Source organism: Amphimedon queenslandica, unplaced genomic scaffold, assembly GCF_000090795.2.
Source record: "Amphimedon queenslandica unplaced genomic scaffold, v1.1 AMPQUscaffold_13297, whole genome shotgun sequence".
NCBI classification, from domain to species: domain Eukaryota; kingdom Metazoa; phylum Porifera; class Demospongiae; order Haplosclerida; family Niphatidae; genus Amphimedon; species Amphimedon queenslandica.
In genome coordinates this window covers 93,253-117,575 of record NW_003546467.1, presented here as the reverse complement: position 1 = coordinate 117,575, position 24,323 = coordinate 93,253, and the positions used below count along the sequence as shown (strand labels likewise).

The following is a 24,323-nucleotide window of genomic DNA, read 5'->3' as shown; positions in this document are numbered from 1 at the left end:
ACACACATTAAAAGCATGACAGAGCTCTTCAACGATCTAGCGGTCATTGGAGAAGATACCTCCGAAGAGGACCGTGTGGTCTACCTCCTGGCAAGTCTGCCCGACTCTTTCAACATGCTCGTCACAGCTCTTGAAGCTAACGAAACAGTACCGAGCATGGAGATAGCGACAGAGCGATTGCTAAATGAAGAAAGAAAGCAGACAAGCAGAACTAAAGGCTCTGACGAAGAAGGAGCATATGCTACAAAGCATTTCAGTAAGAAGAGTCAAGTCAGGTGCTATCGTTGTCACAAAGTTGGTCATATTCAGCGTGACTGTCCAGAAGCTAAAGTGTTCACTTCAAAGTCACAGAGTACCTCTCGACAGAAACACAGAAGAGAAGAAAGGCACAGTGCGAATAAGACGGAAACTATGAATAAAGACACAGACAGTGATCTTGGATTCACAGTGACAACTCTATCAGCTGAAGACGGTGCAAGCACAAGTTTATGGATTGTAGACTCAGGAGCTACATGTCACATATGCAACAATAAAGAAGCATTTGTGAAACTCGACTCAAAGTCACAGACGATCATTCTGGGAGATGGTCATAGTCTCAAGTCAGCTGGTATTGGATTAGTGGAAGTACAGCTTATATTACCCGATGGTTCAACAAAGAGGACTCAAATACATGATGTCCTTTATGTTCCGAGTTTCTCCTACAATTTACTAAGTGTGGCTAAGCTCATAGAAAGAAGAAAGAGAGTCACCTTCTATGCTACTCAGGTCGTAATCACTGATCATAAAGAGAGTGGTTGGTGTAGCATCAAGGAAGGGTGGTCTATTCTATCTTAACTGTGTCAGTGGAGAACAGTCATCAAAAGCCAATGTCACTAAGAAGGATGTGAGTGTTGGTTATCGCACTTGGCACAGAAGATATGGTCACTTAGGAGAGCAGTATCTAGAACAATTGGTAAAGAAGAAGCTAGTTACTGGACTTACTCTCAATGGTACTAAGTCTCCTGGATCATGTGAGCCATGCATAGAGGGGAAGCTACACAAGACAAAGTTTCCAATGAAGGAAAGGAAACGAGCTGGTAAACCACTGGAACTCGTACACAGCGATGTGTGTGGGAAGGTGAAGAACGAATCTCTGAGTGGTAAACAGTATTTCGCGAGGGGTTCGCAACAGGAGCCTATTGAAAACTGAATTTACCTTAGAGTGACTTTTAATTGCGGGTACTAAATTTTTGCGATTTTAGCACAAGGTAGATTTTGCTGGTATTAAAAATTGCGATTAAGTAATTATTACTAATAGTTATATGGCATCATTATGTCATTATTAATAATTGCGCGTATTAATAATTGCGATTTTTAACCCAAACGCAAAATTCGCAATTAATAGTATCCGCATTTAAAAGCAACCTTAATATATACCCTTTTCAATGCATAGCATCTACCGTATTACGCATAAATAGGGGTGACGTATGTGTACAGACAAACATACTCGTCTCGTTTATGTGGGGCTTGTTCAGGCTCGCCCCAATTACAATTTAAATACAGTCACTGCTTCAGAGAGAAACAGAGCTATTACCAATTAAGACTTAAAAAGAGACCAAGTATCAACAAAGAATTTATTTGGTTCCTATAAAGTTAAATTAAGCATAAAGTGCAATGGAGTAAATTGTCTGATTGATGGTGCAAATCGAAAAAGAGTTCTGGGTAAGTACATTTTGCATGTTCTGTAATGGTAATTTGTTATTGTCAAATAGTATTTAATTATTTTATTTCAATTGCAATATTGACAACTAATAGTATCATTAATTAAAATTCACTCAACGGGTAAAAACTAGTCCAAGTATCAAATAAAGATATTGATTGATTTTAATGAATGTTACAAGTTAGCAGTCTGACAATAATCTAAGATGCTTCTTGTCCTATAGCATTGAAATGCAACAGCTGCATGAAGTTATTAATTATAACAACTTACAAATCTTGAACTGTTGAATTGCCAGTCAGTTCTAATTTTCTCAAAGCATGTATTATTCCAACTTCTTCAAGGCAATTTTGTCTGTGAATATGACCTAAAAGTCAAAAAAATTTGAACACTTTGCTGTCTGCTCACTAACAATGACCACATTAATTATTAAGAATCATGACCATTAATAAAAATTAGCATGTAGCAATTATATGTACATATCAGTACCTCCATATGAATTATCTGTTAATAACTGAATCAGTGAACAAGCAGCCATTAGGACTGGATCAAATGTACAAACTCTCTATTAATTAGAAGTAGATCTACTTATACATAAATAAGAACAATAACTTACTAAAATTTGTCCCAAACATTCAACCACAAGTACTGTTTCTGCTACAATATTTCGATTTCTCTCACCTCCACTGGATATATTGATTAATACACATAATACCTAAATTATTTGGTTGATGATTCTGTCACTAAAATCTAGAGGAAATTACCTGCTCACAAAGTCCAGAAGGCAGATTTGAAGCTAAAAGAGCTCCTAAAGCTTGTACTAAAGGTACATCTTGCTCTTTTATTAATGAATCTGATACCTAATAGTGCCAATGATATTAAACATTACAAGAGGAACTGACCTTAGTGGATGATGTAAGATTGACTAATAATCCTAAACACTTCATTAATAACTTCTCATTATTCTGATGCTGTTCCATTAATCTATTTTTTATAAAAGCAATAATGAGCATAATACCATGCCTTTTACAATATTAAGTGCTCTATGGGCACTCCAGCCATTATGTCATTAAGTACATCCTCTGTAGCATCACGAGCACAATTCTACATGAATCTCTTTAAGTATAAATTACAAACTTGTGATTACCATCAGTGCCCATACTGAATTGAGTTGTATGCTAGGATTACCGTTAGTAGTCAGACTGCACAGTATAGTAATAATCCCTTCATTAATCAATACCTATAAAACATACATAGTAACAAGAGAGTGTCATGCATCATATATACAGGACCCAGTAGGTGGTGGCAACTATGCTCAGTGTTTAAGCATATGTAGGGTAGGAGCTCATAAATGCAATGTATGGCACACAATATACATGGTTTTTGGCTCCATTATTGACCAACTTCAGTATGTATCAGAAATTATTGACCTCTAATCAAAGTTAGCTCAAAATCTCTACAGAAGGCAAGCACATGTACGTGTATCAAAAATTTGAGGTCATTTTAAACCCCAAAATGCTCATAACTCAAATATTATTTGTCGGAAACTGCTAAAACTTTTTACATAGCATAAGGACATCAATTTGTATCAAAAATGTAATAAAAATTTGGGGTGACTTCAAAGCCTTTTTTTGAAAAATCTATGTGCTATATATAGCCTTTAATTTTTTAAAAAATTGGCTCGTTTTTTAAAATTTTCATACCTCAAAAATTTTTTTTCAGAAACAGCTCAAACTTTATACATAGCATAAGGACATCAATATGTATCAGAAAATTTAACAAAAATTAGGGGCAATTTTAGAGCCAATTTTTGGAAAAAACTATGGGCTATAGGCTTTGCTTTTTAATATATACACAATGTACTTGATTCAGCATCTCTAATTTTATAGTCTTGTATGCAAAAATATATCATTCTTGTAATCCTCAACTTTAAAATTATTGGTCTAGAAATGTTGAAGCTTTTTATATGGGCATAAGTAAAAATGAGAGGGGGTAATTTTCGAGCTAATTTTTTAGCACATTTAAATTGTGGGAATCTACTGTGTGACAAATCTGCTACTATATCCAGTGCATGGTACAGGGTACAAACATACTTGGTACATGTACACGTACATACGGTTGTGTAATTTTTATGCTAAATTCTTAATGCATGAGTAAATGTAACATACAATTACCTCTCTACAAGGAGAAAAAGAGAGTAACAAGTTGCATACCAAACTCGTAGCTACAGCAACAAATTCATCATTTGTTGAAGACAACATCTATAAAAACAAGACACATTACGATTATTATAAATATCTTTATAATCAATCAAGTAACTTAATCATAAAACAGGTTGGTGGTACCTATTCATGTACTCACACAAATTGTCAAGCTACAACGTAGTTTAATTTGCAGGGTTTCCCACAGAATTTTGATATAGCGCTCTTGCAGCTTTTTGTTAGTGGATTGTTTAGTTTCTCAAACATTGGGCCAAAGGGTACGTAAATGACAAGGAAAAATTCTCCATTTTAATAATTTATTTGATAAATTTGAAATTTGATCAAATATTGATTTTTTATCAACTTTCAAAGTTGCACAAAATTTGGCCAATGACCAAAGGCTATAGCCTTTGGTTTCTAACATTCTGCCTAAATTTTGCCAAAATGGCTAGGAGAGATTTCTCAATTAAATTTTTTTTGTGACACATACATGTACATGTGTCCTGTGGCCTACGTTGTACGTCAACTTTGAGCTAATTCCAATCAAATCAGATATTTTATGAATAATTTTTGAAGCTGCTCCAAATGCTACGTACTGCTTATCAGCTCATGAAGCATGCTGTTTAGCTCTCTCAGCATGACTTGTGGGAGACCCTGCAGAACTTGTCTGTGTAGTAGCTTAAGTATGCATGTACATGTAAATACCTCTAGGACATGCTTCGACATATGTATTTCAACATCTGAGAGATATGTTCTTAATAGTTTTGTTGATCTTGACAAGCTCAAAAGACATCTATCACATAAAAGAGGCTTATACCGTATAAGTGGTTTTTTTTCGAAGGTTGCAAATTTCGCGAATTTCGCGGATTCCCTCCTAATTCGCGAAAATAAAATCCGCGAAAATCAATTTAATACGGTACCCGCATGGCACACGTGGTAGGATTCGCGAAATTAAAATCCGCGAATTGGAATTTTAGCAGATTTCGCGAAATATAATTCCCTCAAAAAAAACCACTTATACGGTAATTCATTTACTATTGTATCATGAGTGACATAATAAGAATATTAAGGCATACATGTACATGTAGTTCATTCTTCTTCATTTAATGACTATACAGGATCCTAATGCGTCTAATAGTAAATGCTATAATCTGACAGTCACACAAAAATATTAGAATTTGATAAATCTGTCCACATATTTCCAGCTATCAAGTTACAGTGCTCAATATTATGGCCAACGTTAATAGTGCAATTTTAAATTCACATTACTTGGTTGCTTCGATCTTCGTTGCTGGTACATCACTCTGAAGACATTCAGTTAAACATTGTATCATCTTTGGTTGGGTGACAACCTGTATGATCACCAATAGTAACATCATAACAATCAAACCCACTCATACCTTCAGCCTTACGTCTTCAACTGAGGAACAGAGCTGAGACATTAAATGGAGTGAACTCTATGTAATAAAAAGAAGTATAAATCAGTTATAACTAACAAAGCAATTTCAAAATTTCTTGTGCATTATACTGTACATCTACACCTAGATGTATGTAAGCTGATTTAAACTCTAGACTATACAACACATGTGATATACATGTACATGTTTCTTATTAACACAAAATACATGTAAATGATTACAAGCCATGAAAATTTGACCAGTAGTGTACAGATACAAATATTACATTCTCCCAGCATAGTTCAATTTAAAGGTAGTAAATAAATTACATGTACATGTACATGTATGTACTCTTAATAAATGACATCCAAAATTAACTTAATTCATGCTTATGTAAAATTGTATGCACTAAAAAAGTGCATGTTTATAATCAAACCTGACAGAGAGAATGATAGACTACTATTGACTGATCATCATCATCTACGTCAATATTATCCTGATCGGGTTTATTACTCAAAAATCCTACCAGCGATGATAATAGATTATCAGTGCTGGCAGCAATCTCTTGATCACTGGGGTGGTCTGACACCAGAAAAGCTGTCAAATACAACAAAGACATGAGTAATAGTGGACAATATAATACCTAGAGTGTTGGCTGCAGTTATTTTTATGGTCGAGTCTTCAATGTCAGGTTTACATAGTGATACAAGACCCAGAATCAACCTTTCAATAGCTCCTAAGTTTGAGCCCTTTAAAACATGGGCTAGACTACAATACATGTAAATTAGAAAAAGACAAAAGTGAAACAATGGACTAGAAGACTAAGAGTATTATATGTACATTCTTAATGGCTATTATTATCTAAATTATTACATGTGCACGAAACTGTCTAAAAGTAATTTTTATCAATTCTATTTGGCTACAGTACATGCACATACACCTGCAGCATCAGCAGGGTTTCCCACAGAATTTTGGCATAGTGCTCATGCAGCTCTTGTCAGTGGATTGTCAAAAACCCTGGACTATAGTATGCAGAGTATTTCACAAAAAGAAAATTCTCCATTTTAATAACTTTTTTGATACACATGCATGTTCTTCAGATTTGAGCTGGTTTCAATCAAGTTTAGATCTTTTATGAATTTTTTTACATATAATTGGCTATCAAAATGCCAAATTCACAAAATTTAGCTCACCCCCCCCCCCAAAAATCCTGCTGTGATAATCAAAACTCAGTGTCTGTAAAAATAACTTACCACACAGCAGAATGAAGTTTAATGTGCACATAAGGTGAATATTTTAAGAGATTGTCCAGCAAATTAAAAAGTCCACGAGTATCATATGCAGAAATTTGCACTAAATAAAATAAAAAATCATCATTAACCCATAGTAGTCATAAGTTTTTGCTTATATTTCTTTATTAGTACAGCAAAAATTTTTGGGGGGATTTTTATTTTCAGAACAATTATACACTCCTACATGTACATGTACTGTATAGCGGGTTTTTTTTTGAGGACAATAAATTTCGCGAATGACCCATATCCAGAAGTTTGTGGAATTAATTTTCGCGAATTTCCACTAATCTGCCATCTTGTTCCATGATTAAATTGATTTTCAAGGAATTTAATTTCGCAAATCATGAAAAAAATCTGCGAAAAATAGGTACATGTATATTCTAAGAGAATTACATGAGGAAGTCAGCCTACTGCACAAATAAGCCTAAGGTTAAAAATTTTACGGTATATAAAGTACTACTTATAGGTTCAAAAATTCACAAATATTTGATTAGCATAAATTTGAACCTCGCAAAATAAATTTATGAACTATGGTACATGATTTAGGACCTTCCATGGAAGGAATAAATACAGACCGAGTACTGAATGAAGGGACATTCTTTATACACAACACTTAATACTTAATATATACATGTACATGTATGCATTAATCTCATACTCAATTCATCTAAAGCATTTTCATTGTCTTTGATTACAGCACACAAACATTTCAGACCAGCACACAGAACCTATTATGATAACAGGGAATGCTACAAAGTCAAAGAGCAGTAAATATATATAATGTACTTATTACCTTTTGTGACTGGGACAACAATAATGAACTAATGGCTTGAAGTACATTATTATCAAGTAAAATATTTTGATGGTCTTCACACTATAATAGAACAGAAATGAATACAGTTAATTTTCACAATGGCAAAAAATTTGTGTGCACGTTCAAAATAATTTGAGAAATTTTGTAGCTGCATGCAGGGAAAATTTTGCTCCGTGAAATTAATTTGCATAAGTACCTGGTTACACAGAACCAGTGCTAATACAGTACTAATTGTAGGCATTTGAAATACACCAGTGAATGTACAAGTGACTCACATACATTTAGGCTGAAGCAGTGAGGCTTACTGTATAGCAAGAATCATTTGTAGCCCAAAATTTTCACAAAATTACCATTTTATTCAAAATTCAAGAAAATAAAATCCGTGAAGATCAATTTGATACAATTTCACACGGCCAAATGGCAAAAATCACAAAACTAAAGCCACAAAATAGATTTTCGGACAAATTCTTGAAATCTTTGGGAATGAAAATTTCTTGCTATACAAAAATATAAAAAAAACATGTGCTGTTTTTATAGGATGACCACATCATGAATAAATAATGATTGCAGAGCTTACTTGACAAGATATTCCAATAATGATAGCAGCACTCTCATTGACTGGAGGAGGTGAAGCCAATAGTCCCAGTAGTTGCTTCACAGTATTGACATCCTAACAAAACAATGAAACCAATTAATAAGTGCAGCTAGTGCACACTACATTACATGTACATATCTGACAGTAAGTGCAAGGGTGCTATTATAGGAAGCAAAGTACATGTGAAAACCAAGTACTGTAAATCGGGAAATTTTCGTTGTTAAAATATTTTCGCGGTTGAAGTGACCTGCGAAATTTTAACACATGAAATACTTTCTAGAATGAATAATAAGATTACCAGAATTATTCTAACATGCAGTGGTGCATGCACAAGGCTCTTCTAAAAGCCCAATGAAGGCCTGAAGCTCTCATCCAAGAGGCTCCTTGTCAGTTTCAGTTATGTCACGAGCAACTTCCATTGAATAGCTGTCCATCGTCATTAAGAGTTAGTAGCCACGTGTCCAGTTTATGACACATCTAAAAGTTTTCATGTTGAGAAAAAAATTTGCAGATGGGTCACCAGCAAAAATAAAACACCTTGAAAAAATTTCAAGCCAATTATTTTTAACACGAAAAAATTTCCCGATCTACGGTACTCACAATATACATGTCCTTTTGCTGCCATTTTTCCTAATGTGCCACACCTTTTGTGTGGAATTTAATTTCACAAATTTAATGAAAACGCGAATTAGCAAAATTTATTACCAGTGAAACATAACCCCTATACAGAATTACAATTGTAGATTTTGTACATGTAGGTACTATCATTGTGATTTACATGTAAAAATATATAATATTATATAATGTGCACATTAATATTGAAAATTTAATCCAATTACACAATTAGCACCTGTATTTAATTCACTATAAGGTTGTTAAAAATGAATACTGTTTGTGATGTATGTACCTGAAATAAAATATTAGGTGGTACTGGTCCAGTTGAATAAATGAGACGTAACGATTTTACACAGGCAATCATCACACTTCTATCATTATGACATAGCCCTGATAAAAAAGTTTACATAAATGTAATTACATGTAGGGCCTTTCCTAATGTAAATGGGTAAGAAAACTATTTCATTGCAAATACTGAATGGTAAATACGTGTATAATAAAATTATAAAAATAGCAGGAGTCTGCAGGACTATTGGCAGGATTTCCGACAGGATTTTGGTATAGTGCTAAGCTGATGCATATACATGTACTTATGCCACTTAGAAACTTCGAGCTAATTCTGATCAAAGTTGGATATTCATAATTTTAAGTCAAGCATGCTTTTAGCTCGATTAGCACCGTTGGCAAGCTGTTACTATACATAGCCAGGGAATTCGTATCGAGGGAAGTTTTGGGAGAGTATTATTAACCAGATAATTGTTATAATAATTTCTATGCCGTACATATACTGTGCCAGGCTTGGGGTCAATTACAATTATAATTGCAATTACAGCGTCAATTACAATTACAGTGTGTAATTGTAATTGTAATTGGGTTATACATATTGTAATTGCGTAATTGTGACTGTAATTGTGCCTACAATCTTACTTTGATATCCTACCTATATCAGTCCTCTAGAGTGAATTTTCAGCATAATAAGCCTGATTAATGTTCACTGATTAACAAAACATTTAAAAACTGAATGCAATGTGGTAAAACATCATTGTTATTCATGTCATGATACGAGTAAAATTAAGATCATTGTAATTAATGCTGTAATTGCAAGATATTGCCATTGTAATTGTAATTGAGTGTCTCATCTATGGCAGTAATTGTAATTGTAATTGATCTAGTTTTAGCTACTTTGGTAGTAATTGTAATTGTAATTGAAATGAAATTTTGTAATTGACCCCAAGCCTGTACTGTGCATGTAGTTAACTCCAAAGTCTCAAAATATTTTGCAGAATGTTCACCACAAGTAATTACTAGTATTTAGTACATCTACGTATACATGTATGCAAACACAGAAATGATTTCTGCACTATGCCTATTGTCTAACCTTTTATAAGTAGATTTAGTCCACCATACTCCACCAATTGATCCACAGCCTCAGGTACTCCTACATGTACATGTACACAATACACATAGAATAAGAAGATAAAATAATAATCATGCTAAGGTCACTCCAATTAAAGTCATTGTTTCTCTTTTCATGTGGAGGGTTGATACAGGCTGACAGGTGAGTGGGGCTTTATTAAACCTATTTGCTATCATTAATTATAAAATAACATAAAAATAATGCTTAAAGCAGGTGTAGGTAGGAAAGGAGAGAATATGAATTTAATTGGAGTAGCTATAGCTAAATTATTGTTCAAGCCAACCTTGAGCTAAGCTTCCCATGATAATGATTAGTTCACACAATAAATGAGAATCATTCTGGACTTTACTCCATGCATCAGTTACCCTGTAATAATAATAAGACCGTTATACTAATGTTAGAATTATACCATTCTATTATTTGTATCATTAAATATTGATGTGATACTATAATCTATTAACTTTGCCATGACTATGTGACATATGTACACAATGTAATTTATATTTATTTTGGTTCGATCACAGAGTTACATGTATATTTTTAAAAGTGAATTAAATTACATGTAACACTTAAACTAATAAAATTGTCTGTCAAGGGCAATATCTTGTATTTGAAATAATAGTCAATATACAGCATAAAATCTTTGGGAAGTATCTACAGTAGAACTTTTGTTAATAGACACTATCTATAGCAGACACCTCCATTTAATGGACAGCACTTAGTGTGCCAATACATTCTTTATGGTACAAAATAACCTCCATATCAAGGAAGCCCATGTGTAACAACAACCACAGGTATCCATTATAGCAACTAGATTGTAGCCATACCATCCTAATCCACCCACTCTCTAAATTGCGTGTTGTTCAAAATAGACTTCTTCAGGTGAGATTGACGGTGGCCTATGAATATCATTACTGTTTATTACGGTATCCATCTACGGTGATAAGTGGCCGCCATTTTGGACGGCAAGATTCAATGGAGGATGAATGAAGAAAAGGCAAAACTGATTCTTTTCGTTGGCATGGAGCTTTTTCAAGCTACAAAAGCTGGTTGGAGGAAAGAATGGTCGCTGCTAAGCATCTCCTAAAAGGGATTTGGTGCAATATGAAGCATATTCTTTATTACAGCTTGCTTTCTGCATTAGCCCATTCATACTCCATAGAAAGTTGCCGTCCACGAAAATTATTTCAGAGTCAGCCAGGCTCAGTCACGCCCCTTGCCGTATATCATTCTTTGACGTAATTCATTCTCACCCAAAGAGGTCTATAGTTTACTTAATGTATGAAAGACAGTGTATGACAAGACCATAAAGGATTTGACTTTGAATAGCTCTCAAAAACCCTCACTACTCCCACATCATAAGATAGGCTGACAAATACGAATCAAGACTGAGTTCAAGATTAAGTTATTCGTGTGAACTCATACCTCACCCTCACCTCATTAACACTCCATTTCCAACGAATTTCCTTTTCTGCTTCAAGTTACCAATCACTGTGTTACGAACTTTCCTAAAATGAAACAATTTAAAGGTCAGGCAAACTAATTTAAAATTACTTTAATGTCGAAAGAGTAAAGAAATCCTCAGAGAAATCATCCATGCTGGTTGAATAGGAATGTCTAAAATAATTTAGACACGCCCATGACACACCTCAAGCACATGCTAACACGTGTCGACTACAGCACAGCCTGCACAGGCATAGTATGATGAACTAAAAATTCCTAAAATTTTAACTAGATAGATTTATAGTCTAGTTAAAGGGGTGATATGTCATTAGATCTAACACTGTTTCTTTTTGTGACTTAAGTTCCCATGCTAGATCTACATGTGCCAAATTATCCACATTGAGGAGCATTATAATTCTCACAGGGAAAGAGATTATTTTGCAACTAGTTCACTACATCTAAAAGTAGTCTACTACATATTGTAAGAATAAAAGTCTAGCAAAATGTGTATATGCAATGCATGACTAAGTTTGGAAATAAGACCACTGCTGTAGTATCACACTTGATAGTTAGGAAGAGATTTTGCTTTGTCCAATGGAAAGAAAGTAATAGATCTTGGGCTAGGCTCATTTGCTACCTATAACAATAAAGTGAAAAGTAGTTTGAGCAATGAACATTGTTATACAACTATATGTACCTGAGAAGAAACATATTTCTCAATAGCATTGTAATCATTGGCATGGAGACTATCCAAATACAAAATGTAATGGATATAATTCCAAACATTATGATCTTCATCATGATGCTTTTGAAAACTCTATTGAATACAGAATAACATTTGGTAAAATCTATTTGTACAAAGTACAGATACCTTGTTTTGCCTCTCAAATTTATCCTTTTCAATATTACAAATGAGACATTTGGTTTTATTATCATTCTCAACTTCATCCTAAAAATGTTTAGGATTAAGTTAGGAAAAAAGGTATCTTTTTACATTTTCCTGTCTCATATCTGAAAAACTATCAACCAGTATGGCAATAACTATGTTCAGTCCGAGTGTAGTCACGACAATGTAGAAAACAATATCATAAAATGCTCTGATTCCCAAGAGTGAAAAATTAGGTTGATAATCACTAGATGGACGTATATCAAGTGCCTATACATGCAAGGGAAAAATAAATGTATTATCACAATAAATTAAAAACAGCATACTGTTCCTAAAGTAGTCAAGAGTCCCAGACGTGACACAGTCACAAAACATTCAAACAATGTATTGCAGAACTCATCCTTTGTATTAGAGAAATAATTCTGAAGGAGAGCAAAACTGAAGACAGCGTAAATATAAATGATGACCACACACAGCAAAAAGACAGTGATCAGCTGAAAAGCTATACAAAGTGAAATTTCACTTAGCTATTTGTTGTTCTTACCACTTCGTTTAAGAGCTCGAACTATGTACAACATAACATCATTCCTTAAAAACAGATATATCAAACAGCCACAGTAAAAGTAGCCATGTGTTGCCAGTCCAGCTATAGAGAAAAGAACAAACAGGATGCGATAGATTGGATGAAAACTAAATAAAAATATTTGAAAATATTCTGCTGGTTTTGGCCTCTTGTTGCGAATCGGTCCACGGCAAAGAAGCTGATGTATTCTATTAACGACCTGGTAAAGTTTCTTTCTACGCAACAATCCTTTAACAAGCTTATACCTATATTAGAATAAAAAATTAATCATTAAAATTTATTTGTAATAGAGGTCTAGAACTTACTTAAACCGAGTTATGAGTAGCATTTCAATGCGTATATTTTTTCTGTTTTTAAGAAAATATTGTAAGGCCATCCATAATGAGAGTAGAGCATGTATCGAACCAAGAATGTAGAGAAGCGGATAGTACCCCACTGGTGCCTCAGGTGAATAAATTGGCTGAAAATACATTGGACTAGTACTGTTACATGTCTCATTATAAAGACCATTGTCTTCACATACACCACTTGCAAAGCTATCAGAACTAATGAAAAATAAATAATACTTTTTCTTACTTAGAGGTAATTGGAGCACTAAGTGAAAAAAGTACAATCAAGTTCATAAGAAGTGTCAGCCAAAATAACGCAAAATGTCTTCCAGTGCTATAAGTATAAGAGTAATAGCATAAACAACTAAACATACTTAAATAGAATACTTACGAAAATATAAAAAGCCAGCGAAATGCACTTGACAAATTTTTCTGTTACAAAATTGGCATTGATTTTAAACTGATGTTATTTTGATACCTTAGCTTTTTTATCAGATTTTATTGCATCTGTCCATTTCAGTAGATCAAATAACTTTTCTTGAGGTGTGCCTCTCTTAATATGCAACAATATAGTCTTTTTATCATGCTCATTCAAATGATTCTGTAGTAACAATGGAGCAATAGCATATAAAATAAGAACTTACATGAGGATCATAAGGAAAAAATGCTCTAGTGAGTACTTTGTCATTTTGCGTTTTGTAATTAATTTCAACACTATTTGACCAGCTTTCACAGTGCTCCCACATTCTCTTGGCATCCTTAACACTTTTTCCAAACAAATTTTTAAATTTAGAAGTTCCCAATGAGTTTTTTTCATATTCCACTAAAAATTTAAAATAATCACAATAGACAAGTTTAGATGAATTTTAATTGTACCTAAAGTATTGATACTTTCATTTTTATAGCTAGCAATTCTTTTGAGGCTATGATAAGCTCTGAATAAACTATTCCTTGATTCCTCAATAAATTTTCCTTTGGAAAAAAGCTTCCATGATTGTAGCATTCCCTCTAACACATGTGATACATGTAATTGCTTTACAATCACATGTGCTAATTTTGGTGATCTTTCATCAATCTCTTCCAGTAAAATCTCCAGCAGCTCCATACTTGAACATTTTAATTGTTGAAATTTTTTGTCCTAGAATGACATAACACATCTTAAACTACAATACATTTTAACAAATTATAATGAAAATAGAATACATTTTGGCCTTCATGTGAAGAAGACATACATGTATTTTGTTATGCATAATTTGGCTATGGATTATAAAAATACAGTAAGGAACCTCAAAGACATAACATTTTAAACTAATGTTGTTACGTTAGATTTGCTCACTTGAAATTTAAAATCTGCTTCTAGTATTGCATTTATTGAGACAATTGCTTGACCTTTGCATGCAATTGACTGATTGCTGTAGCTGCCAGCACACATCTCTATCAATGCCTGAACTGCTTTTTGTGCTATAATAATCTTTGCATCATTCAAATCCTCAACAATGGCTAAGAGCAAAAAAGCTACTTGGCAAACAATATTAGAGCCCTATATAATTACAAAAGTGGAAAACAATAGTTATAACATTAATTATTATTATATATACATTTAGTTTGTTCCCACTCAAAGCATCTTGCATTGTTTTCTGTTGTCCATCACACAACCAAATAAGTACATCTAATGCCATTGTAATTCGATAATCAACAGAATGAGCAGTGCCTGCATCTTTTGGAATAATTTTATCATCCACATCACTATCCATAATAGTCAGACTCTATAAATTAAAAATTATTGATTTTGGATTAATTATTTAATTCTATAGCTTACTGCTAATCTTGTAGATGACAATAGTGACTGGAGCTGTGGAGGTTGATGCAATAATTTTCTGTGATTTAATAAAATTAAGTATTAAGGCATAAAACATGGAAGATTACTTGGAATCTGTAAGGGACAATTGAGCTTCCGTTAATATCTGACTGATGCATAAAATAAAATTCTGATCATGTTGATTGATGCAAATGGTTATTTTCTGTTGAGCCTCATGATTTCCAGGGTAAAGAAGAACGTTAAAGCATGCCAAAACTTGAAAGGTTATATCACTAATAGGGTGCTGCAGCAGATCAAGCAACTATAGATCAGCATGCTAAATATTAAGTTAATACAGCTTAAATTAACATACCATCATTACAAAACCATTTTCTTCACAAAGCAGTATCTTTTGAAGGGGCTGAACAATAATCTCACATTGCCTATTATTATAGTAGAAAATAAAAATAGATTAGTATTCATTACTGGAGATTCATCAACGACTCAAAATAACTTACTTTTGAAATTCATCTGGTTTTAAAGCATTTCTTTGTGAATTTATTTGTGATATTTTTTTATAAACTATTCCACATATTAACTGCAAAGTTTTTACAGTCATTTTCTCTAAGTTGGTTCTTTCCAAGCAGTGCAAACCAAGTTCCTTTTGCTTTTGAACTAATGTTCTATAAGGTAAAAATTTAAATTACTATATTTATGTGAGTCTATACTGAAGTATTGGTATTAGTGTCAAAATTTTTGGTGTCTGACTAGATCTACCATTGCTATAAAGAAAAGGGACTTTTAATTATTACACTTTTAAGTTACACTCATGCAAACCTAAAATTTGTATCCATGAATAATTCAAGAAGTTTCTCAAAACTAGGTTCTTTAGGAATTGATAAGCTCTTCTGCATGTCATCTATTGTAAAACAAGTCAAATTAATCATTTTGAAATTATTATATCATAATACTGCTGATTAACCTGATGTTTCCTCAGAAAAATATGCTTTGGAGTATTTCATTATGAATGCTTGAAAATTTCTGTTAATAACTGCACATTCAGTTTCATTCCGATGGGGCATTGAATTTGAATCAGAAGATAATGATTCTACTTCTTTCTGTTTAACAAATTTTGAAAACTAAATAAACAAAGCAAACTTACACATATTCCTAATTGATGGAGATTGTCTAAAAAATTACAGCACTCTAACTGCTCCAATATAGATTGAGTAAAATATTCTTTCTCCATAAATTTCTTTAAAAAAAAGATGTTACTTTTACATAACGTATAAATTACCATTAAATTTTCTGCAAGACTTGTTAGGATATTGATATGTTCATCTTTCAGTTGATTTTTATATGAATGGACTGACATTTCCCGACAGAACCCTGACAGCAAGGGAATTACACCCTCAATGACAAACAATAACTTTCTACAAGTATCAGCAAATTCTTTATTAAATTCTTCATTCTCCTTTGCAAGTGCATATGTGTTCCAGTAGGATTTATTCATAATTTTCAGCTGATTTTTACTATCCATAGTTACAATTTGCTCTAGCAGCTTTTTTATTAATGGATTGATATCCTTTAATAATTCCCAAAAATCACTAAAGTATAAAAAGATGATCATCATTAGTTCCAAAAAGTATAGTTACTTATTAGATGCTAAATTTAGACAATCAGAAGCTGAGTCTCTTTCAGTGAATAAATAAGTCCAAGTCAAGACACGAATAAATGGCAATTTCCAGTCATCATTTTTTATATCTTTACTAGTTAGAATGCTATTAAATATTACAATTGTTATTATTATTTTTTTAGATACACTAACCTGAGTAATTCATCAATACTATAGATTTGAGAAGAAATGGATTCTGCATGTTGACATTCTCCAGTAGCACACGAAGCCATAAGATCAGTTACATTAAGAAGGAGATGGGGAGTTGTATTATGACTTGCACAGTCCTGTATTAATATACATGCACATAATTTAGTGCAAAAACTTAAAAAGAAATTTACTTTCAATTGTTCCAGCTTAAAATTTCCTAACAATTGTTTTAAGGTATGTGTTTTGTAATCTGCAATGAGTTGTGCTATATGTTCCTGAACTGGAGTAGCTAAACTAGTATTCTAATATGATACAAAGTGTCAAATGTGTATATGTATAGCTGATTGAGTTACTTCAATAATGATCCTCAGTGTAACAGTTAATTCATAATGCTCATTGTTGCTGCTTGTAAGAGCAATATGAAAAATATGACTAATGTCAGCAAGAGATAGCTTTTTGTAGAGTTGTTTGCAATTATTAGAAAACATCTATAATAATTGACCATAATAATAATAATAACAAATTAGCTATACAAACTTCATTGAGTAGATGTATCATTTCTGATACTGCAGTATCAACTTCAAGGAAATCATATAAGCTAGTAAAGAGCTTGCTTTGCACCTATATTAATGTTATTTTAGTGTCATAATAATCTATCACTTACTCTTTTATTTTTCCTAGCAATTTTTTGGAGAACAATGAAGCAGCTTTTCAGAATCTCTTCATTAACTTCATCATCACTTGACACTTTGGGTTCCAGAACAATATCAAGAAGGACATCAAACAATCCTACATACTAAGGATAGAAAATAAGGAATATTTATAACTAACCACAACTATAAGCAGCTTCTTGATTGACAATATTTGGTTCAGTTTTGTCTTCCCTTGAGACACATGCTTCTGATAATTTCTTTAACTCAGACAGCAAATTTTGTGAAGTAATTTCCCTTTTAAAAACTTGACGTAAGAGTTGTTCTTTATCAGTCATTGTAGCCAATTGCTTCATGCTACTATGAACTTCACATTCTTCATAAGTAAAATATGCTCTTTCTGCACTCTCGGCAAGGATCATTTCTTCAAGACTGTAGATACTATATAGCAGTTCGATACTTCTTAGACGAAGTTCAGCATCATCATGATTAACAAGAACAATCAAACTGCTACATAATTGCTTGCAAACATCTTTATCAATGTCAAAAATGCTATTTTGACTACAATACCCCCTTAAATGATACTGTACTACCCCTGTCAATCTAATTGTACATAGGATATGACTAGAACAATCAATAGTTTTTAACATACTCTTTTCTTAATTCACTTTTGCCCACTAATTCTGACATCAATGGTGGGGGACATCTATCACACTTAACAACAACCTCTGGTAATTCAATACCATCAGAGTTATCAATGTTGTCTAAAAATAATTTTCAATAACATACTTTCATAAAATAATGTACCATTAAGAGAAGCAGTTTGACATTTCTTTCTTAAGCAGTTAAAATCTTGACATAATTTCTAACATTATGCTGAATTGACACAATTATGATAAAAACTGCTTACTTTAATAGAAGTGTTAACATTCCATCTAAGAAGTGATTTGAGAGACATCAATGCTCTGATTAAAAAATAAAAAATGCATAATTTTAATAATAACATACAAAGCTTTCATTTTGAGAGCAACAGGATCATGGTGGCTATCATGATCATCAGTAGGCTGCTTTCCTGTCAATGAATAAATGTTAACAAATGTATACACAGCTAATACCATTTAGTACTGCAATTAAAATTTGAACGACTTTGTTACAATTATTAATGACTCCAAAGTCAATAAGAAAAGTAATTGCAATCAATGCTTGAATATGAACAGCATGATAGTCAGTCTTAGGTTTAAAATCCTATAATGCCATAAGGTCAATACACAGAAATGTACTAAATATACATACATCTTCATTCAGTTTTTTAATGGCTTGATTTACATCATCAAAAGAATTTGCTGAAGCTGGAGAATCAAACTGAAATTCTAGGTTAAGGCATACAAAATATTTTATATGCAATAAATAAAAATAATTATTACTTTCATTTTTATCAACTTTTATGAAAGTACTGAAAGAGCTATTTGCAGAGCTCAAAGATTTTTCGATATCTCTTCCATTACTTTTAAAAAATTGAATTAGTTCTTGAGCAGAAATACAGGAGTCAAACTAAAAGAAACATGCATAAAGTTACAAATTACAACACTATCTACCATTTCAGAGACTTTTTCAGCAGTTTTTTCTGAAATAAAAAATTATATTAGTTAATCTTAATTATTTTAAAACCTTGAACTTCCCAATTCATCCATTTTACATTAAATGCTAACGTGCTAAGCAAATTGACTTCATCTGATTCCTAAAAATATAACAATAATAATAATAGCAATTTTTCAGGTTTTCATACTTGAGCCGAGGGGTCAGGTCGAGGAACTGCTTGAATCAAGGGTAAAAGATATCCTTGTAATAGAGAACTGTCTGCTTTCCTAACAACATAACTTAATATTATTTCTGTTTTACTTAAATGACATACGGATATCCATTAAAAAAAGTAATAAGAACATTTTCAGCGCCACATTTACGTCCAACCTGATAAACACAAAAATAGATCAAAAATAGCTAGAAGCATACCAATTTCAATAAAACATCAAGAAGAAGCTTTTTTTGAGTGAGATAGTGAAGTGATTTTAAGCTACCATTCTTTACGTAGAGTAGTAAAGAGGTGCAAATACTGCTGCATAAATCCTGCTTTCTATTATATAAATTATAACAGATCGAATGTATCATTTTAATTGTTATCAATCTTACTCCTGAGAAGATTGATTTATTTTACTCAGAATGACTGCCAAAACATCAATCATCTAGGCATAAAATAAAAATAATTGTAAAATATTTAATTTATAAATTTGTAATACTTTCAAAGTCCTGAGCATGTTTGCAAGCCGTGTTTTGTTAAGGGAACAATTAAATGAAGCTTGCAATCCTTTCATTAGCTCAATAATCCTCGAACTCATTACTTCAGTAGTCAAAAACTATGTATAAATATTTCAAAACTTTCCTTTAGCTAATTTTATATACCTTTTCTAAAGTTAAAGTCATTCCCATAACTTCATAGACGTCAGCAACAGTGTCATTATCAACCTAAATAATCTTCAATAAATAAATTTTCTTTTATATTAATTACAACCTTTATTAGTTTAAATAGGGTTTTTTCTTCTCCAAGAACAAGCTATAATAGTTATGAGCATTACAGTGCTGGGTAAGTCAACTTACTTGGATATCTGACACTTTCTCTTTCTCAACTAAGAAGCAACAGCAATAAAAAGTATGTGACTATTAAATGAGTATGACTAACCATCAAAACATAAACATTTTTGCTTATCAGATTTTGTGCCATTATAAAATATGACTTGATCTGAGAACTGTAGTACTTTCTACATAATCATAGCATACAAATATAGGCAAACAGTCATACTAACATGACTAACCTTAGGTCTAGTATCAACTGCTCCAATACTAAATACTTCACCTTCACCCTCTTGAACTACAATCTAAGCAAAAAATAATTTTTATTTCCACTTGCACTGTGCACAAATAAACCCCTTTTTGATCTTAATTAATACAGTACATGCTCATGTGCTGATTCCAATAAAAATTAAATTTTTGAAGTTGCTCCAAAATCATGCCAAAAACCCTGTACTATGGTCTTTGGCCAAAATGACTAGAAGAGAATTGTAGTTTTTTGATCATAAATGTTCTTATTTGTGTATCAAGTCTGAACTGAATCCGATCAGAACTAAATTTTTAAAATTTACTCAAAAATTAGGTCACTGTACAGGTTTTTGGCAAAACTTTAGCAAAAATGATTGGGAAAGAGATCTCCTTTTTCATAATTTCTTTCAATTCATGTACATGTTCTAATGTTGTAACTTGTGAGTGTAGTACGTTTGAGCTATTTCTGATCAAAATTTTATTTTTGGGGAATTTTTAAAATTGCGCTGCAAAGGGGTGTACATGTCTATTGTAATTGTCAGCTTATATGAAGCATGCTTTTTGAAAAAACCCAGTATTTGTTATAACACCAGCTCATGCAATATCTGATTTATTAGCTTTAAGTTTACGACAAGCTTGGTGCTTTAAAATCAGATATTGCTACTAAAGCTACAAAAATGAAAAATTGATTTGTTCTAGGCTTTTTGAGGTCACATTTTACTCACTTCACTAAACTTTGAGAGTTTTTAGCAGGGTGCATATACACACTGTCTTGACAAGTTAGGTTAGTTATTTCAGGACAAATTCACATGAAAATTCAAAATAGTGCACTATAACTAACTTTGCCATTTCTTAAAGATATATACTGCTGCGTAAGTAAGTGCTTTATTCGACATTTATTTTCTAAGGCAAAATCATCCCCTAAAAGTTCCAGATAAAAACAGAATAATAGCAGCTAGATAGTATATAAAATGTATTTATACATGTACCTTTAAATATCTCTGCTTTTTCTTTCTCTAACTGAAAGAATGTGTCACCAGAAAATGGCTGAGTGTTAAAAAATCCCTTTCTCCACCTTCGTAAGCTTACTGTACCTAATTACAAAGTTTAAAACATACATAAATTTGAAAATAAAACCTTTATCTTGAGACTCAGTTGGTAACTTTCTGGAAACAAGTGAGCCTGTAGCAGAAAGATATCCATCAATTTTTGTACCAGCCAACATAACAATACTTCCTCGCTACAAATTTAGTATACATAAAAATACACTGATACAGGTGAAATGAAACCTTTATTGTTTGAGGGTTTGACAACTTGTCCATACAACTGTAAGGCTCAACAGAAAATACAGTGCCATCACCTCCTAAGGCAGGACGATAACTATTCAACCTAAAAATTATTGCATCATTCTGATGTATAAGTACCAGATTTCATCAGGGTTATGACGAAACTTAATCTCAGTGCCTTTATGAAGAATGCTTTCAAGCTTGATGCCATCATTCATCATTAGCTATATAATAATAGGAAGCAAACACTGACATAACTAAAAATTAAAGACTTACTGATTTACCCCATCCCTTTTCTTTATGAGGAGGAACAATCCTAAACAGAGACATCTCTCCCTTATCTTCACTTTCAAGATTAACATCCTATATAAACACTTAAAGTGCACTTAAATATGACTCATTTTTATACTTTTTTATTTGAAACAGTTAGATATCGACCAGACACATAATGACATAGCTACACAAAACAGATTATAGTCTGAAATGATTATTTATACTTTACTTTGACAGTGCTTCCATACACAAAGGTTAATAACGCTTCTGGCTTACTATGTTAAAGACATCACATTTTAAGCAAGTCAAATGAAGTTATTACTTTTCATCTAGTAATTCTAGCTCCTTATAGTCATCATTAGGTAGACTACCATGAATGATACGAAACAATGCAACTAAAAAGTAAATATTATTATGCCCACCTGTATCAATAATTTATCATATATTGTGGTAAAAAATTAGAATAGTAATAAATACAAGCCTAAGAATATAACTGGAGCAGCTTTAACAAGTTACACATTCACAGAAGTACAATTAACACAAAGCATTTGATGTGTAATCTCTCATCAACACAAAACATGCATGCCCACACACATGCACTACAGTTGCTATTGCTACAAATATTTTTTTCATTAATAAGATTTGAATGTGGATTGAATGTGCATGCACAGTGACTGAGCTGAGCCAGAAGGACAAGGGGTTCACATTGAACAATACTCAAATTTAAATGAAAAAGCAAACACACACACAATCCATACCTATTACATAATATTACATGAAATACTGCCATCATGTACTTGATTGTTGCAGAATTAATTATTTTTTAAAAATTTCAAAATCCACAAAATTAACAGGCCTCGAAATTTTGCACTGTATACCGTATAGCAGGTAATTTTGGAGGGGCTAAAATTTGGATAATTGCTAAATTTTGGTGATTGGCTGATTTTTAATTTGGTGAATTTGTGGCCACGTGCCATTGAGCATGCGTATAATGGCTCAAAATGGCGGATTTTCATTTTGGCAAATGGCCATCAAAACGCCAAATTCGCCAAATTTAATCCCCTCCAAAATTACCCGCTATACGGTATGGTAAACAATAATTATATTACATATCCACCCACATACATAATTTGGATGACATAAACCTTTTACATGAGTATGAAAATATAATTTACATTAAAAAAATAACAATGCTTTGGGCTCGTTTCGGGGTTACAAAAAAGAGGGTGACAAAGTAGCCTAAGTAGGAGTGAGAGTACCAGACACCAGGGTAATGTGTCACCAGGCACCAGCTAATGACACCCATTCATTAAAAATTGATCTATCCCAACCCCCGGCTATTCAATCTGAGATCTGGACTTACAATCGTTAATAAAACCAGTGTCTTGATCACTCATTTGTTGTGACTTCGGTTGTGACGAAATTGTCAATTCACCTTTTTCAATACTAGAACTACAATAGATATAAGAATAGAAGATCTTGCAAGTTAATTAGCTCTACCTTAAAGGTTCACTGTAAACATAACCAGTTTTGTCTGGGCTACGAATAAGAAGCAGCACAACATCACCATCGTGCACATGATGGCGCCTGTTCTTTCCTGATTTGTCAGGCTCCATCACCTAACAGTAGTCGAATAGCAAATCTCTGCAGAATTACAGGTATTTAATAATATAATCTAATCAGGAGCCAATGATGTAATTCAAACATGTCCAGGGAATTTGGTGGGGACAAACCCAGGGACTCGCCGTGCATGGTTAGTGCTAAAATAATGCATGCGTATCATTCTAGATGAGTAGAGTAGATAATGATTATATTCATACCTCAGGCTTTCCCATCATAGATTTATCAATATTACAAGAAGATTTTGTTTACCAATTATACACACTAAAATATAAAACTAAATAAAATTGCTAAGGTTTTGGTTAATAAGTAGTGTTATCATGATAATTGATATATCTCTTCACATGCGTAGGCAAAGACGGATTAGTTTCATATCCAATTCTTTCCTTGACAATAGCCTTACTGATGATACAAGCTAAAGGTAATGGCTTCAAGTCAAAGAGAGCTTGCAGCTGTGGACGTGATGCTATCTGTGATGGTTCTATTCCATTCAGTGACACGCCATCATAATGGGCCCCATGTATAAACAATGTGTTGACTATTGGAAGGTAACATGGATCCATTTCAGCCAGCCTCACTGCCATATGTAACGGAAGCTCACCTTTACAGAAGAATTGTTTATAAGGTGTGTTGAGCAATGTGACATTACTACAGCCTAAGAGCAGTAGCGTCTCTATCAACTGTATGTAACTGTTAATGGAGTTTCGTCCACCAAGACCAGATAATTTGATA

The 24,323-nt window shown here is 32.8% G+C and overlaps 2 protein-coding genes across 3 annotated transcripts; both read right to left on the bottom strand.

Annotated features, from left to right (window-relative positions):
* Positions 1-1,799: 1,799 nt before the first annotated feature.
* LOC100631874 (armadillo repeat-containing protein 8-like) lies at positions 1,800-11,673 on the bottom strand. The gene is made up of 23 exons (XM_003388056.2): positions 11,582-11,673; positions 11,464-11,535; positions 10,311-10,393; positions 9,989-10,048; positions 8,903-9,000; positions 7,978-8,070; positions 7,380-7,460; positions 7,245-7,314; positions 6,548-6,647; positions 5,938-6,062; positions 5,731-5,891; positions 5,298-5,354; positions 5,167-5,249; positions 4,603-4,690; positions 3,871-3,957; positions 2,844-2,936; positions 2,727-2,800; positions 2,599-2,680; positions 2,461-2,556; positions 2,313-2,411; positions 2,186-2,261; positions 1,970-2,063; positions 1,800-1,916 (listed from the first exon to the last, which is right to left on the bottom strand). Exons 1-23 carry the CDS (start codon positions 11,623-11,625, stop codon positions 1,874-1,876), a joined length of 1,959 nt encoding a protein of 652 aa, XP_003388104.2. The 5' UTR covers positions 11,626-11,673; the 3' UTR covers positions 1,800-1,873.
* A 206-nt stretch (positions 11,674-11,879) lies between these two features.
* On the bottom strand, positions 11,880-23,621 carry LOC109583559 (inositol 1,4,5-trisphosphate receptor type 3-like). Of its 2 annotated transcripts, XM_019998972.1 has the most exons (60): positions 23,472-23,621; positions 23,335-23,423; positions 22,294-22,366; positions 22,201-22,246; positions 22,108-22,155; positions 21,975-22,061; positions 21,837-21,922; positions 21,702-21,792; positions 21,550-21,652; positions 21,402-21,506; positions 21,254-21,333; positions 20,409-20,471; positions 20,276-20,354; positions 20,194-20,222; positions 20,108-20,149; positions 19,999-20,061; positions 19,836-19,952; positions 19,729-19,781; positions 19,552-19,672; positions 19,454-19,509; positions 19,328-19,406; positions 19,210-19,279; positions 19,137-19,165; positions 18,966-19,092; positions 18,835-18,911; positions 18,657-18,786; positions 18,550-18,613; positions 18,452-18,506; positions 18,349-18,406; positions 18,194-18,305; positions 17,723-18,144; positions 17,556-17,680; positions 17,429-17,512; positions 17,245-17,379; positions 17,083-17,193; positions 16,895-17,028; positions 16,722-16,847; positions 16,364-16,673; positions 16,229-16,321; positions 16,049-16,184; positions 15,904-15,985; positions 15,795-15,848; positions 15,585-15,749; positions 15,440-15,509; positions 15,195-15,388; positions 15,088-15,145; positions 14,867-15,034; positions 14,605-14,808; positions 14,145-14,406; positions 13,913-14,091; positions 13,747-13,869; positions 13,660-13,700; positions 13,516-13,602; positions 13,245-13,475; positions 12,901-13,184; positions 12,683-12,858; positions 12,465-12,626; positions 12,342-12,419; positions 12,168-12,287; positions 11,880-12,107 (listed from the first exon to the last, which is right to left on the bottom strand). In XM_019998972.1, exons 1-60 carry the CDS (start codon positions 23,585-23,587, stop codon positions 12,027-12,029), a joined length of 6,843 nt encoding a protein of 2,280 aa, XP_019854531.1. In that variant the 5' UTR covers positions 23,588-23,621; the 3' UTR covers positions 11,880-12,026. The 2 variants fall into 2 exon arrangements, with proteins under 2 accessions (XP_019854531.1, XP_019854530.1); XM_019998971.1 differs by having other exon boundaries at positions 16,229-16,673.
* Between the last annotated feature and the right edge of the window lie 702 nt (positions 23,622-24,323).